Here is a 15,149-nt window from a genome sequence, read left to right as displayed (position 1 = left end):
GGGGAATTCCCATCTACGACAGAATGACTCTTTGAACTAAAACATCCACCGAGTCATCTTGCTCCTCAAAAGCTGTGGAAGTTAAACACTTGGCTGAGCTCTCACCAAAACACTATTTGAACTGCTGCCTCCATCCTGCTTTCTTCATTCTCTATGAGACCATATAAATTACATAATTTCCTTGTCTAATATATTTGCATCCTATATCACAGATTTCAAGTCTGGCGGCCACTGAATTCAAATTCCTCATTTGACAGAGGCTCAGTTAGTAAGAAGCAGCCAGGATCTGAACTCAAGTCCCCTCATTCCCAGTCCACTGTACTTTCCATTCTATTATGCTGAAATTTATTCCATCTTATTTTCTCTCCCATGGGTCACATCTTACCCTCTTATAAAATGATGGCAAGTCTTGGAACCGAGTATTCCACTTTCAGGTATTAGACCCCTGGGAACAAAAATGTCCAATGGCCATTTCCTTTCCATCACTTTCTTAAAAGTCTGGCCTAATCCTGTATAGACTTCAAGAGGAAAATGACTCTTTCCCAAGAAGAATGGCATTATCTTGCAATGCAAATGAGCTAATTTGGGAAAAGAAAAGATGGGCTGGGCCCTCATCTACTAAGTACTTCTTGATTTCAGTTCTAGTTCATTCTTAATTTTTTTTTTTTATATGTGGATAAAGGTATGACTTTATAAAGTTATTTAGCCAATGTCCAAATCCCTGATTGCTTTAACCCCACCATGGAGCAGGTGACTATGTCCCCTACTCTGTCAGGCTCCTTAGCTCATGTGTATACACAGGACCCAAACCGATTTTAAAAGAATGAGAAAAACACACGAGAAGAAGCTTGGCAGGGTCAATTATGTCACAGAGGACAGTGGGTTGGCCTTGTGATAAGGAAGATTTGGAACAAAGTCCTGACCCTTTCTTTTTATTAGCTGTGTGATGGACAATTCTCTTTAAATTAGAAGACAGAAGGAGCGCTGATCTGGACAAGATTTCTGAATTGTGGGGGGGATATCCTTCTACCAACAAAAAAAGTCTGAATTAAAGGAGAAAAAAACCCACAATCAGAGCTTAAAAAGTATACACTGAAAACATATACTACTTCTTGAAATTAAAGCTTAGTGAATTTCTGGTTACTATATATTTTAGATACTATTGTTCTTTATCATCCTTTCCCATATCACAGATAATATGGAGTTGCTCCTCTCTATGATCAAAATCAACTATGTTTGCCTGGGGAAACCTTTTTACTGTGAGGGCTACAGCATTTACATTTTCCTTTTTCTCATTTGGGGAATGTTTGGCTATCTCATGAGCACTATCTCCTCAAAAAGGTTATAAAATAACAACCACAAAGCCCTTTGGGGGCCAATGCAGTGCCTAAACTGGCTCTGTAATGCATTTCTAGCCCATAATCCATTGAAACCTACAACTTATGGAATCATAGATCGTCCGGCAGGACAAGATCTCAAGAGGTCAACTGGTCCAGCCACCTGTCTTCATTCATTATAAAGCCCTGTGACAAACTCTTCTGATTGGTCTATTTCTAACACAAACCACCATTTCATGAGGCTCCCAAGCCATACTCTCTTATATTGTCTACTTCTTCCCCAGCAGCCTAGACCCCTGAATTAGTAAGCTGCCCTCGTTCACCTTCCAACTCCCCTTTTTGAGTTTGTAATGGTTTTTGTGGGGGTGGGGGAGAGAAAGGTAACTTATATCCTGCAACTTTACCAACATGGTCAATTGTTTCCATTAATTTTAGTTGAATATTTTAAATTTCCCTATGTGATCTATCATATCTGTATCTGCAAAAATCCATAATCTTGTTTCTTATCATTACCATAGCTAGTGCTACTAGAATATCAATTAATAGTGATGACAATGGACATCCTTGATGATCTTACTGAAAAGGCAGCTAACATTTTCCATTGTAGCTAAAGCTAGCTATGGTTTTAGTTAGATGTTGTTGATGGTACTAAGGAAAGGTTTTTATTCCTGTGCTTTAAATTTTTTACATGACTGTTGTATTTTGTAGAAACAAACAAGAAACCCCACCCAAAACATGTCTTTCATCTATTGATATAATCATATTGTTTTTATTACTACTAAGTCTTTTCAAGTGTTTAAAGCTTTCCTAATATTAGACCAACTGTGTATGTCTCATATATATCCAACGTGGTCAGAATATATAATATTTTTAATGTGTAACTGAACCTATTGGTATTTTATTCTATGTTTTTGCAGTGCTATTCAGTAGAAATATCAGACTATATTTTTCATTCTCTACTTTCTCTCTCCCTAGTTTAGCTGTTAGATATCTTATTTGTCTCAATGAAATCAATGAACAATGAAATATGAAAGGAAGTTTGATAGGCTTTTCTCTTTTTCTGTTTTTGCAAGTAATGGATATACAATTAGATTTGTAAATTTTAATACTTTATATATCTTTATTATTGTAAATATTGATCCATATCATCATGTTTTGTTGCCATGTAATTAGGAAAAACACGTTCTAGTAATCTCTTTCATTTCTCCTTTATTTGCTGTGAATTCTCCTTTCTCGCTTTTGATTTTGGGAAATATGGTTTTCTTCTCTTAAAAATATCAAATCATCTAATGGCCTGTTATTTTATTAGTTTTTCCTAAAAATCTACTCCTAGTCTTATCAATTCTTATCAGTTCTCTTTTAAAAATTTTGCTTCCTTCTCTGATTTTCAGAATTTCTACATTTTTCTTTAGATGGGCTTTTTTTTAGTGTTGCTTTTCCAGTTTTTGCTGTTGTTGCATGCACAATACTCTGTCCCCATTGTGAATTAAAGTATTTAAATAGATAAATCCTCTAAGAACTACTTTGGCTAAATCCTAAAATTTTTTGCTATGTTATCTTGTCATTATAATTCATAAAATTATCTATGGTTTCTATGATATGTTTTTTGATTTATGTAATCTTTGTGATTTAATTATTTAGTCTCTATATTTAGTATCGTTTCTTCAATGTTTTTATTGATTACATTGTATTTTATCACAGTTATATTGTCAGGAAGGTAGTTCTGCTTTACTGAATTTGTTTATGAGGAGTTTTTTTGTACTAGCACCTGGTAAATTTTTGTAAAGATGCTATATTTATCTGAGAAATAGGTTTATTCCTTTTTATTTCCACTGAATAATTGTGAGAAATCTAATATAACTAATATTTATAAAAAACCTTACTTAATTTGGTATTTTTCCCAACTTACTTTTTGTTATTCTTTTTTTATTTCAAAAAGGGCATGATGAGGTCACAAACTATTATTATTTTTTGTCTTTTATTCCTTTAATTTGATTAACCCTTTCCTATAAGTTCTTAGATACTATGGCATTCAGTGCCTGATACCATGATTTTGCTTTCTGCTAGATCTCTATAATCTCAAAGATATTTGTTCCAGGTAGTTAGAGATTTTGAACGGTTTGGTGACATCTACTACAGAGATTGTTCTTATGGTTTTAGGAATTGCTGTTTTGTCTGGGTCCACAGTTGTGGGCCATAATTCTATCTGTGATAAGTCTACTTCTAATACGATGCACTGCTTGGGTGGCCCAGTAGTTTTTGAAGAATGAATCTGCAGTATGATCATTTGCCCCGTGTCATTTCAGAAAAGTTAGCAAGCTTGATACAAAATTCTAGCCACCAAATGACATCTTGCTAGACATTTGGTAGGTGCTAATTTTTCAACCTGAAGTGATATAGTGCCCAATTTCTACCATTAGTGATAACTGTTATTAAATCGAATATAAAATCACAATTCTACTATTTTATTATAATTATCATATGCTTAATATTTATCATTATACACAAACTACATGTAGATCCTTCCCATACTAACATCTAGAAGTAATCCCATGACAGTCAAAGTAGCATTGATTTATATTGTCTAAAAAGAATTGTATAGATAGGATCCCTGTATTAGACTGACACTATTGGCCAAGACACATATGCACAGCATCTATAAATCAATAAGGATAGCAAAACAAAAACTAGGAGCTGGCTTCTCCTTAATGCTTTCAGAAATTGTGCCATGCTGAAGGAATCTGGCGGGAACAGATATCGTTTGGAAGTTGGGGTGGCATGACATGGGAGGCAGGACAGACAACAGAGTACGCCAGCTCAAAATGTTCACATTGAAATTTCTCAGTTGGAAACAAGGCAGTTCCAACAGAGCATTCTTTTAGGTCATTGTGGAATATTTGAAAACTCCGAGTTACTAAAGCCCAGGAGCAAAGAGATCTTGATTCTCCTTAAGCTAACTGAGTACAAATGTCTGTTCTTTGGACTGGTATAATAAACAAACTAAATCTCACAACCCTATACTGAATGAATGCCATTATTTTGGTAACTATTCTTTTCAAAGGCCCAAAGCCATCAGTACTTTTTGATGTGAGTGTGCCTCAGACTAGCATTGCTTGTTGTCACATTAGCCCACATCCAAGCCTCAGTGTAAAATCTATTTGATATCTGATTACTCTTCATAAAGACCTCATGCTGATGCATCTCAAACTGTGAATTACCTTTAATTCATAGCTTGATAATGCTGCCAAATTTTGTTTTCTGTGCTCCCAGGTGGCTGTCTCAGGCACAATGGAAAACTTCCAAAAAAGATATGAAATACTTGTCAAGAACTGGCAGAATCTAAAAAGCCTAGTATGTACATGCAAGTCCTGGTCCCAAGTTCTCAGAATTTTTAGCTCATCAACTGGCACCATTTGAGGGAAAACCACTATCATTCCCGAGACACAAGGAATTTGGTCTTAAAGTACACCAGACCAACTAGTAATGTTTCTCATTTCCTTAAGAAAAGAATTTATCCCGATTCAAAGTAGGCTTATTTGGTCGCTATTATATTGCACAGGAAAAAAATCAGTGTGAAATAGAGGCAAGAGAATGGGACTCAGAGCTCCCAAGATCGATCACAATTTCCATTTCTTATCTGGCTGCGGGGCTCTCTGGGCAAGTCATTTCACATTTCAAAGCCTCAGTTTCTTTAGCTGAAAAGAATGGATAATAACAACTGCTACATCTTCAGGATTGTACGGGGCTCGAATGGAATCTCATTGGTAAAGCTCTGTGCATCATATAAACATCAGTTAGATTACTTTATGTTAGCATCACTTCAATACTTACTCAACTTCAGATGAACAGATCAAACGCCTACTTTAATGGAGGTTTTGAAGAGACTATGAACTAGAGAGCTCATTGTGTATGATCTTTCTTCTGTTCGCAAAAGACATATTTCAAACTGTAAAACCTATGGATTTTGGGGGGAAGGTCAATGTGCATGATATTCAGTCTGGTTTAATTTATTTTTCCTTAGTAAATGCATCCTATTCTAAGTCTATTCAAGGCAAAATATAAAGGCATCATTGCAGCCAGAGCGACTACCTGAAAGCAGTCTGAATTGTTTCTCTTCTTCAGTTCTGATTATTAACGCGACTAGAAATAACTCAATTTTATTTACACACCAAACAATTTCGGCTAGTTTTAAAGCCCCCTTAAATAGAATATGCATACGTGGGAATAAGGAAGGCTCTGAAAACTTAAGAATTCTTGCTGCTAATCTTGCTGTCTTTATACAAGTGGCTCAACTGGATGGAACCCAAAACAATGAATCTATTTGATTCTCTGAGGTTCAACTTCTAAGCTGGGGTCCTGTGGTGCAATCTGAAAATAATAAGCCCTCCGCTATTAAGATGACCCCAGGTAAAGTGAATGGAACAGAGCTTTCATTCCCACATCCAATTCTTCTGAGCAATAGGCTGCAACCCTGGGGAAGCAATTTATGCTGTTTGCTTTACTAGTGTCAACTGTAAAATGCAGCTAAACATGATGACCTTTACAAATATATTTTTAAAATCATGTGAAATTTGTAAATACTGAGACATGATGATATTTAAAGATTTTTTTTTTACTAGTTTTACTTTCTGTTAAAACTGTTCTCCAGTCATCAAAAATCACTACAACTAATTGGCTTTGATTTTGTTCTTCTACACAGAGCAAATCTGATGAATTTCTAGACCATCTAAAATTAAAGGAAAACACCTTTAAAATATTATATTTGAATTTCATGTTTGAGAATGAGTGAAGTTTTGTTTTTTGGGGGAGGGAGGGGGATGGTGGGATTGGATTACAGTAGGCTAACTAGTGTTTATAACTCTGCTTGTTCCTCTTGCCTAAAATGGGATTTCTGGGATGGTGTCACACCAAGATTTTTAGTTCCTTAATTCATATTTTGCCTTTCTCTTTAAAGAGAGCTGTCCTTATGCTTGACTAATTTCACAAAAAACAATCGAGATATCTACAAGCATGACATTTCCATAGAAATGTGCTGCTGTAAAAAGCACTCATCAATTTGGGCTGAATTCCTGAGGGTTTTGTTAACCTTTCAGCAGTAGCTTTCACTTAGCTGTACTTTGTACATAGATGGCACGTGGCTTCTCTGTGCTGGCAACTCCTACCAGCAGAGAAAATCTGGATGGCTATGTAGGGTCAGCGTTCTTAATGACACCTCGAAGTCCACTACTGGGCCCTTTTAAACCCCAAGTTTGCTCTGCTAAGTAGAGGATGTGGTTTTATGACCAGTAAAAAAAAAATATCAATATGAATACATCCTCCTGAGCTTTTACAGAAAAGACCCAATCATTCTCTCTAACAGGGGTTGGAATATAGGATATACTGTAAAAAACCAAAACAAAACAGTTCTGAGTACCTTCCAGCTGGACAGTAGCCAGATGCTAACAACCAAATGGAACAAAAGATATGCATGCTGGAGGCTGGCATGGTCTCATTGGTAATGAAGGACACAAATCTAAGTGAAGGGTTGACTGGATACCCTCAAATTCATGGATGTTGACAGAAAATCTTTCTCAGGGAAATTGGTTGTGCCTTATCTGCTCCCACTTAGTGTGTCTCATAGCAGCCTAACAGTTTCAATTGGTAGCAACTAGGCTGTACTTAAGCAATGCTAAATCGTAATCCACAGGATCAGAACTCCAAACTCAACAACAGTGAGCAACACAGCACAGACACACACTGTTCATTCAACAATGAAGGTTACCATTTGAACACTTTCATGGCTACCATATCCTAGTAGTTTGTGTGTGGAGTCTGAAATTTTTGCCAGCCAAAAGAGAGCACCAAGGTACTCACATTTTGTCATTAATAAAGACAAGAATGAATTACTTGGTAAAGATCCCTGATCTTGACTCCTTAGCCTACCTTTGTTTTTTTGTAGTTCAAATTGATTGGCTACTAAAGCTAGAAGGAGTACTGCGAGTATGTGAAATGACAGAAATTCTAAATTAGGCAATTATATGTAACAGAAGCTTTTGGCTTCCACCCAACCACTGGTGTCAAAAAGGAAAGATCGAATATCAGTCTGAAAACACCCCATTTCTTTTCTATTAAATGGCCATGATGGCTTTGACTAGCGAACCTTCCCCCTGTTAAAGCAAGGATTTGGCCAGTATGCTTTAGCATGGGAGGTTACTAAGTGTGGTCCCAAGGGATGAACTCCAAGTAGCCGTGGCATGACCCCAAGGGCTTACGGTCAAGTAATTTGAGTTGGAATATAGGTCATAACCTGCTTTCCTATGACAGCCTATCTGGAGCCTTGTTTTGAATCCAACATACTTATCTTTAGATCCTTACTCCAGCCCTGTGCTCTTATATGTATGTTCTAAATATCCTCTTTTCTGAGACTCATGCACCAGCATAAGGTCTTTTGCGACCACTGTTGTGCCACCTGCAACAGGAAGCAAAGCATATACCACTGGGAAACGGGGAAATTCAGCAGCCCCCTCTCCTCTTCAGATATTCTCTTTGTGTCTCTTACAGGCACCCATTAGAGAAAGGACTCTCTCTATTCAAGAGCACTGACTACTAAGAGCCTTTTCCCTCTCTCTGCCTTTTGGTTTTGAGTAAGACAGTAGATCATTCAGGAGGGGGAGACAGGAACAAGCTATGAACTATATCACAGATGTCCTTCTATTATCTCCTATCTCTCCAATCTGCCTTTCCACCTAATATCCCTATTTCTCTTAAGCCTACTATCCTTCTTCCCATCACCCAAGTTTGCAGCCTTCTGTCACTGTGGACATCTCTGTTCTTTGTGCCACATATGTAATTCTTTGCCAAATTTTATTTCTTTTCCCAAGAATGTACCACTAGTACAGTTTTCTTGCCCTGTCACACAGCCAGGCCCTTGGCACCTCTTGGCTGGATTAAGGCAATACCACCTCCTAACTAGTCTCCCAGCTTCAAGTGCCTCCTTTCCTTGATCTAGCTAATAATATCTATCTTTTACACAGCTGCCAAAATGATTTACAAAAAGGCAGATCTAACTAGGGCCCTCCCATAATGAAAAACCAGCGGCTCTCTACCAATTGTAGGCTCAAAGAACATTTAATCTTTTTCTCATCCTTTTACATTTCCAGTCTTATAATGCATATAATCATTAGTGCTAGAGTACGTGTGTATTATTATTAATAATAATAGTAAATGACACATACTGGGGGTAGATTTAAATTTTTTGACATAACCAAAAAGTTTGGAGACTACAACAGAATTAACCAAACAAATTAAATTGAGATAGACACAAAGGCCCTGCAAGACGATCCCTGAAGAGAGCAGCATGGAGTCCAGCAGAGAGACAAACAGCACAGCCACACAAGGATACTCCAATGGAGCACTGTGGTCAATAAGGAACAGGCCTGGGGATAGGAGACACAAGCACTTGCTGAAGACCATAACAAAGTTCCAGGGACTGCTTTCAGGGAGAAATGCTCTGAAACCCTGAAGCCTGTAGGCCGAGTCCTCATAAACAATCCTATTCCGAATGACAGGTCTGCTTTCTGTCAACTGGTGGGAATGAGCTACCCTGAGGAAAAGTTCCAACAAATCTCAGGACTTGAGGGATAATGTTGAAGCAGATAATACGTACTTCCCCTCTCTAAGGTGCATACTTCCTATGTTGGCTGGGGTCTTACGAGAAGCTCCTCTTGGAACTGGGCTTATCTTGAGGCTGCTTCTGCTGCTACACTAGGTATAACTGAGATCAAGAAGAGGGGAGGTTTTACATACCCCCGGAGGCCTGCCTCCTTACCTTGCGGAAGGGAGAGTCTGAGAAGCTGCCCGGACAACTTCTCTGTTATAAAGTGAGGGAAAACGCTAGGAATGCTTCAGACGATCATAACTGTGGAGCTCTAGATCAGAGTCACTTTATGGCGACCAATCTGTCATGTGGAAAATCCATCACCCCCCCAGAAGAAGGTGGCTCCTTTTGGCCACGATCTGATTGATAGCACAAGGACTTTAGATGCAGCCGCCCAACTGAGAACAAGTGCTTCATAAAATGTACTCAGTGTCTGCTCGTTTTATATCAGGCTTCCTATGGAGAGCTTTGGTCCCATTAACTGTACTATATACCACTGAGCTGTGGAGCGCTGTTCTTTGGAAATTCAGCTTATAACTATAAACCACAATTGACAAGTCTATTACTGCTGGTTACAAACTAGTGAAATATTGTATTTTATGATATGCTCACCAAAACATGTTTCACAGAGGAATCCAAATATACCTTTTGGAATAAAATCATTTTAAGGCGCAATAACTTTTTTTTAATGTTTCTTTTTTTTTTTTTATCCATAGAAAGTACTTAATGCAAGCTTTGCATCAGTTAAAAGTATGGAAAGAGGGACATATTCCCAAACTTTTCAGGGATGTATATATGGCTGAAGCTCATTTATTCCAGCACAGAGGGTGGTAGGAAAGACCTCAAATCATATGTTTACAAGGCAAATGGCAAGCAATCAGTCTGTTTGGATACCTGAGAAGCTATATAACAGAAATCAGATGATGATTTACTTTCTTGGAGATGGGGGCGGGCGTCTAGCCTCCCGGTTTCCTGGATGAAGGGAAACTCCCAGTGTGAAATCTCCTTGCAACAACTATAGGCAAGTCACTTAATTGCTTGGTTACTCCAGGCAACTGTCAAAAACAATTCTATACTGATGTGTGTGCATGTGAGTGTATGTACAGTATTATAATATATAGGTATGGGCAACAGGAAGACCTGGATTCAAGTTCTTCTTTTATAGTGTACATATACAAACATATGCATATAGAGAAACATAGCCATACACCAAGGAATGAATGTATACAGACATATACATACAGAGAAGAAACATATATATATATATATATATATATATATATATATATATATGTATACATTTATCTGTGGACACACAGTTGCACCCATGTATGTACATGTATGTATGTATATATGTGTATACACACACACACGAACCTGAATCCATGCCTTCCTGATGCCACAGCCAGCACACCTTCTCTCCACTACTCTACTCAATGACTTCCACAATTTCATGTGATCAAACCCTCATCGATTGGTAATATTTTTTTCTTATGTGAGAGGTAGGTCACCAGACATTATGTAGGGCCGATTTTTGAAAAGTTAATAATATATTTCCTACCAATGAGTAAAATTCCAGAATTCAGAAGCAAATAGATTAGCGTAAACTAATTGTTTTGTGGGCAAGTCCAAGTTCAAATTTTTAAAAAATTCTGAGTCTCAATACTGGCCTTCCATTTCTCTGGGTACATTTTGCCATGGAATTATGAAATCACCATATTGATTTAGAACTAAAAGGGCCCATGAGGCCAACTAGTCCAATTTCCTCCTTTTATGGATAAGATGACAGAGGTTCAGAGAGAGCAGGTACATTGTTCCCAGTCACATAATGACAATGTAACCAAGCTGGGATTTGAACCCGGGTTCTCTAATTCCAAAGCTAACGTCTCTTCTACTACCCAAGGAGGCTCTTTGACTACCCTTCTGAAACTAGGAAATGTGGGAGGAACCAGTCTAATTAATTAGAACTGCTCCTCTAGGGTTGGAGATTGCAAGGCAAACTACAGTCTACATTAGAAAACCAAATTCGAGACTAGCAGCAGGGTCAGGAGTGGCCAAAGCTTTTGGGCTTGGTATCTGGCCTGCAGGAGGACCTTGGGAATGGCATTACAGAGCCCTTTGGGAGTCATTTCTAACAACCATGTAGATCAAGCACAGCCACTAGCTTTTACACACGGCATCAACTAGTACTATATGGAAATGATCATCCATCTGTCACTAGCTAACATTGTAAAGGGGGCTCTGCTATTTTCATTTGGGGAAAGTAGACCATCACGAGAAAAACAATTTCTTGGTAGGTTTTAGGAAAATGGATACCACACTATGTACTACAGGGCTAAAAATGATTTTTTTTTCTTTTTTCTTCACACCACTTGGCCAATCATAACATTAATGACAAATGCAGCTAGCTTCAATGGAGCTGTAGAGGAAGGATTTCTGAATTATACTATGGTGTCACTTTATCTTTAATTTCATCGTTTTCCACTTTTCTCAGCTTTAACAGTTGCTAAAAGAGTCACAAATCATAAGGTTGTTGGTTAACTAGGTTAGTTTTCCTTGTGAGTCTGGAACGCTAAATCTAGCCCTCGTCTGCAAGCTGTAAAGCTTTCTCCCCTTTGCAATCCTGACAAATGTTTAATTAACACTGTCCTTGGTGTCTGGTGGCATAGAAATGGGGCCTTCTTTTCCATGGAAGGTCCTGGTCACTGTTTAGCTTTTGGTTATTTGTTTTTGGATATTATGCGGAGTAAAGTTTCTGGCTATACCTGGATGGGACACATACAAGCAGCCGAAAAGTACAAAGCTGTAGCAGAACAACCAGTTAATGCCATTGCTCCACGCAACCATCTGACAACACCAGTTGCCCCAGCATTCTAGCATGCAAGTATTGGGGATTCGAATCACTGTTGCCCTTACCTGTTTCTAAAAGGAATACACGTTTTGTTCCCAAAGAGGAACAACGTCCCAATGAGCAGAGACACAAACTTCATCATCAAAGAGGGAGGACAACGAGATGAAGTTGTTACTACAAGTAATATACAATTTATACAAAAATAGTTTTCTAGTATAATAAGCTTCAAAAGTAAGAGTACTTACGATTTTTGTGATATAGGTAGTTTGGTTGGTGCTTTGATGTCTTGGTCACTCCACTCTGAAACAGAACAAAAGAATGACCACCTCATAATTTCAAATGGTCAGCTTCCAACCAGGCCCCCACCTTTCAGTCTACCCAATTCTGTTTAATTCTACCAGCATTCCAGATAAAAAAATGTATGATTAAAAAAGGAACTGATCTGACGTATCCCAGGAAGATTAGTTTCTCATCCCAGATTCAGGGTGAGGGAAAAGTACTAAAAAAAAGGAAGACCTACTTTGTGCACTGTATCCTGAGGTCGAAAGTTGTAGATCCTACAATAAAGAATATAAAAAATACAAGTATTAATTAAACAATACAAAAAGAAAGTGTGTTGACATTGTTACTTAAGATAAGGTTCGACTGATGCTGTTAAAAAAGGAAATCATTATTATCCACTCCATTGACAAAAGAGTGCAGCTTACATTTCTGTTGTGAAGGATACTAATTTGTTCATTAGAGGCTCCTCTGTGCCTCTATGATAATCAGCAATCAGGTCTTGTTGGAAGCTTTACAAACGGTTAAGCCATTGGAGTTGATTTGATCTTAAAAAGAGATATTTTGGGCCAGAACTTGAAAAAAAGTACTAAGTACAACTGATGGAAACAATGCTTGCGTTCATACCTTTAGAGAGCTCATAAGTATCTAAGTACTCAATGGAGTTCACACATTTGGGAGAATTCAGGGCTGGCTTAGTCTGAATTCACACCTCCCTTGAACTTCTTAGGACCAGAGAGCACTCTGGGAGATAACCCATAATCCCTGCCTCAAGAAGGAGGAGTTAACCTTTGAGAGATGATATATATGGAGGAAACTCTTAGAGCTAGAGGGAATTTCTCCAGAACTTTGCCCGGGGTTGGAGACAGAGCAGAAAGCAGAGGCAGAAGCCAAGGACAAAGCTGCAAGAGCTCAAGCAGAGAGATAGGTCTCTGAACTAACCAGGCTAATTTGGAAGGAGAAATAAACGTTTGCATTTTTACCAGCTTTTGGTAAAAGAGATTTTGAAGTAATTTTGAAGTAATGAGATTTTGGAGTAATTATTTATTTCAACTGAGACTAAGGCTGTCTCCAGAAAACCTTCACATTTTGGCGTCCAACATGGGGATGACAGGACCCTCAGCTGATTTCAGTGGAAAAGCCTGTGACCCTGATCGAGTGGAAAAGTCTCCTCAAATTAGAGTGAGTACAACAAAGAAATTTTGTTAGAAGAATTAAAGTAGAATTTCGACTAAGATGGGACAGATCTTTAGAAAACAGCCTTCTGTTTCTATTCAAGGAAAATGTTTAGAGAGCATTGTTAAAGTTATGGAAAGCTAAGGTTTGATTATAATTATGGAGCAGATCACTGAATTTTTACAAACTGTTAAGAACATATGTCCTTGTTTCTCTCTGGAGAAAGAATTAGATCTGGATGAATGGATCTTAGTAGGAGAGGATCTTTGTCAATTCTGTAATAAAAATGGCCCTAACTCAATTTCTAAAGACATATTTAAGACATATAATTTAATACAACTGGCTAAAAGAAGTTATTTAAGTGTTAAAATGAAAAAGAAGAAAGTGCCAACTAAACTAGGTGATAAGCAGGAAAATTCAGATAAGAATGGAGTTAACTACAATTCTGAGTGTGATAACTTCACATCAGGAGGAATTAGATCATTCCTCATCTCATGAAGAAGAAGAGAGAGAGGCAGAAACACAGTCAGCTTCTCCTGTGAAGCAGAATATGACAAGATTAGAAGAAGCGTTAATTAAAGCAAAAAATAAAGGAGAAGATATATCTGATTTTATACATGCATATCCTGTGATGGAAAAGCTTGACCCTTCAGGTCAAAAAGAGAGACAATACACTCCCTTTAATTTGGAAATAATTAAAGATTTGAAAAAGGGTTGCACTCTTTATGGGACTACATCATCTTATGTGAAGATGTTGCTAGATAATTTGTCTTATGAAATCTTAACCCCGAATGATTGGAAATCCATAGCAAAAACATGCTTAGAACTGGGACAAAGTTTGTTGTAGCTTTCAGAGTTTCATGAATTATGTAGGATTCAAGCCCAACGCAACAGGCAAACAGGAACTATTGGACAAATCACTTTTGACCAACTAGCTGGTGAAGGTCAGTATGCAGAGAATTCAGAACAGATTTATTATCCTATAACAGTGTATGAGCAGATTTCTAAGGCTGCAATAAAAGCTTGGAATTCTCTCCCTGGACAGAAAGGTGGAAATAAAGCTTTCACAAAAATAGAGCAAGGTCCCAAAGAACCTTTTGCAGATTTTGTGGGGCGTTTGCAAACAGCTGTAATCGAAACCATTGGAGATAATGCTGCTACAGAAATAATGAGGAGACATCTGGCTAAGGAAAATGCCAATGAGATTTGCAAAAGAATTATATGGGGACTAGACAAAGATGCTCCTTTAGAGGAGATCATAAGACGCTGTGCCACAGTGGGCATAAATGCTTATTATACCCAAACTATGATGAACATGGAAAGACAGGGTCCTTTTTGGCAACGGAATTCTAGAGAAACTCGTCGATGTTTTCAGTGTGGAAAAGTTGGACATTTGAGAGCTCAATGTAGATATGGAGATAGAATGAGAAGACGGGGTGAGAGAAAACCCAAAACCCTATGCCCAAAATGCAAAGGAGGCTTCCACTGGGCCTCAGAATGTAGACTGACCCAGAGAAGTAAGAGGCAGGGCTCAGTTCCCAAGTGTCAATCAAAGGAAAGGTGGGGCATGATAGCAGCTGAGGTTACACCCAGAGAGTCTTTAGAAATTCAGGACTCTGATGTCATCAACCAACAGAAAAGCAATCAGGATTACAGTTGGGGAGAATACAGGCCTTTTTACCAAACAGGGCAGTGTCCAGTGCAAACAGCTCCAATATAATTACCAGATGATAAAGAGAAAAACCTGGAGGCCTTTTCATAAGCATCTGTATTAGATTCTGAATTGGAATCTACATCAAACTGAAGCCTTAAGTTTGCTGACTATTAGAATAGGAAGAAAGGGTTGGTAGTACAGTAGACAGGGTGCCAG

General features: G+C 38.0%; 1 protein-coding gene across 6 annotated transcripts in view; it reads right to left on the bottom strand.

Moving 5' to 3' along the window:
- Window positions 1-15,149, bottom strand: part of AFF2 (AF4/FMR2 family member 2) — a 559,096-nt gene that overhangs the window by 143,298 nt on the left and 400,649 nt on the right. For all 6 annotated transcript variants that reach the window (XM_031945005.1, XM_031945002.1, XM_023506974.2 and 3 more), the window contains 2 exons: window positions 12,345-12,381; window positions 12,070-12,124 (listed from right to left, as the gene is read on the bottom strand). In XM_031945005.1, coding sequence (XP_031800865.1) covers window positions 12,070-12,124; window positions 12,345-12,381 — 92 coding nt within the window. The remainder of the gene's footprint in view (window positions 1-12,069; window positions 12,125-12,344; window positions 12,382-15,149) is intronic.

Source organism: Sarcophilus harrisii, chromosome X (genome assembly GCF_902635505.1).
Source record: "Sarcophilus harrisii chromosome X, mSarHar1.11, whole genome shotgun sequence".
NCBI lineage: Eukaryota > Metazoa > Chordata > Mammalia > Dasyuromorphia > Dasyuridae > Sarcophilus > Sarcophilus harrisii.
This window is presented reverse-complemented; position numbering and strand designations above follow the sequence as displayed.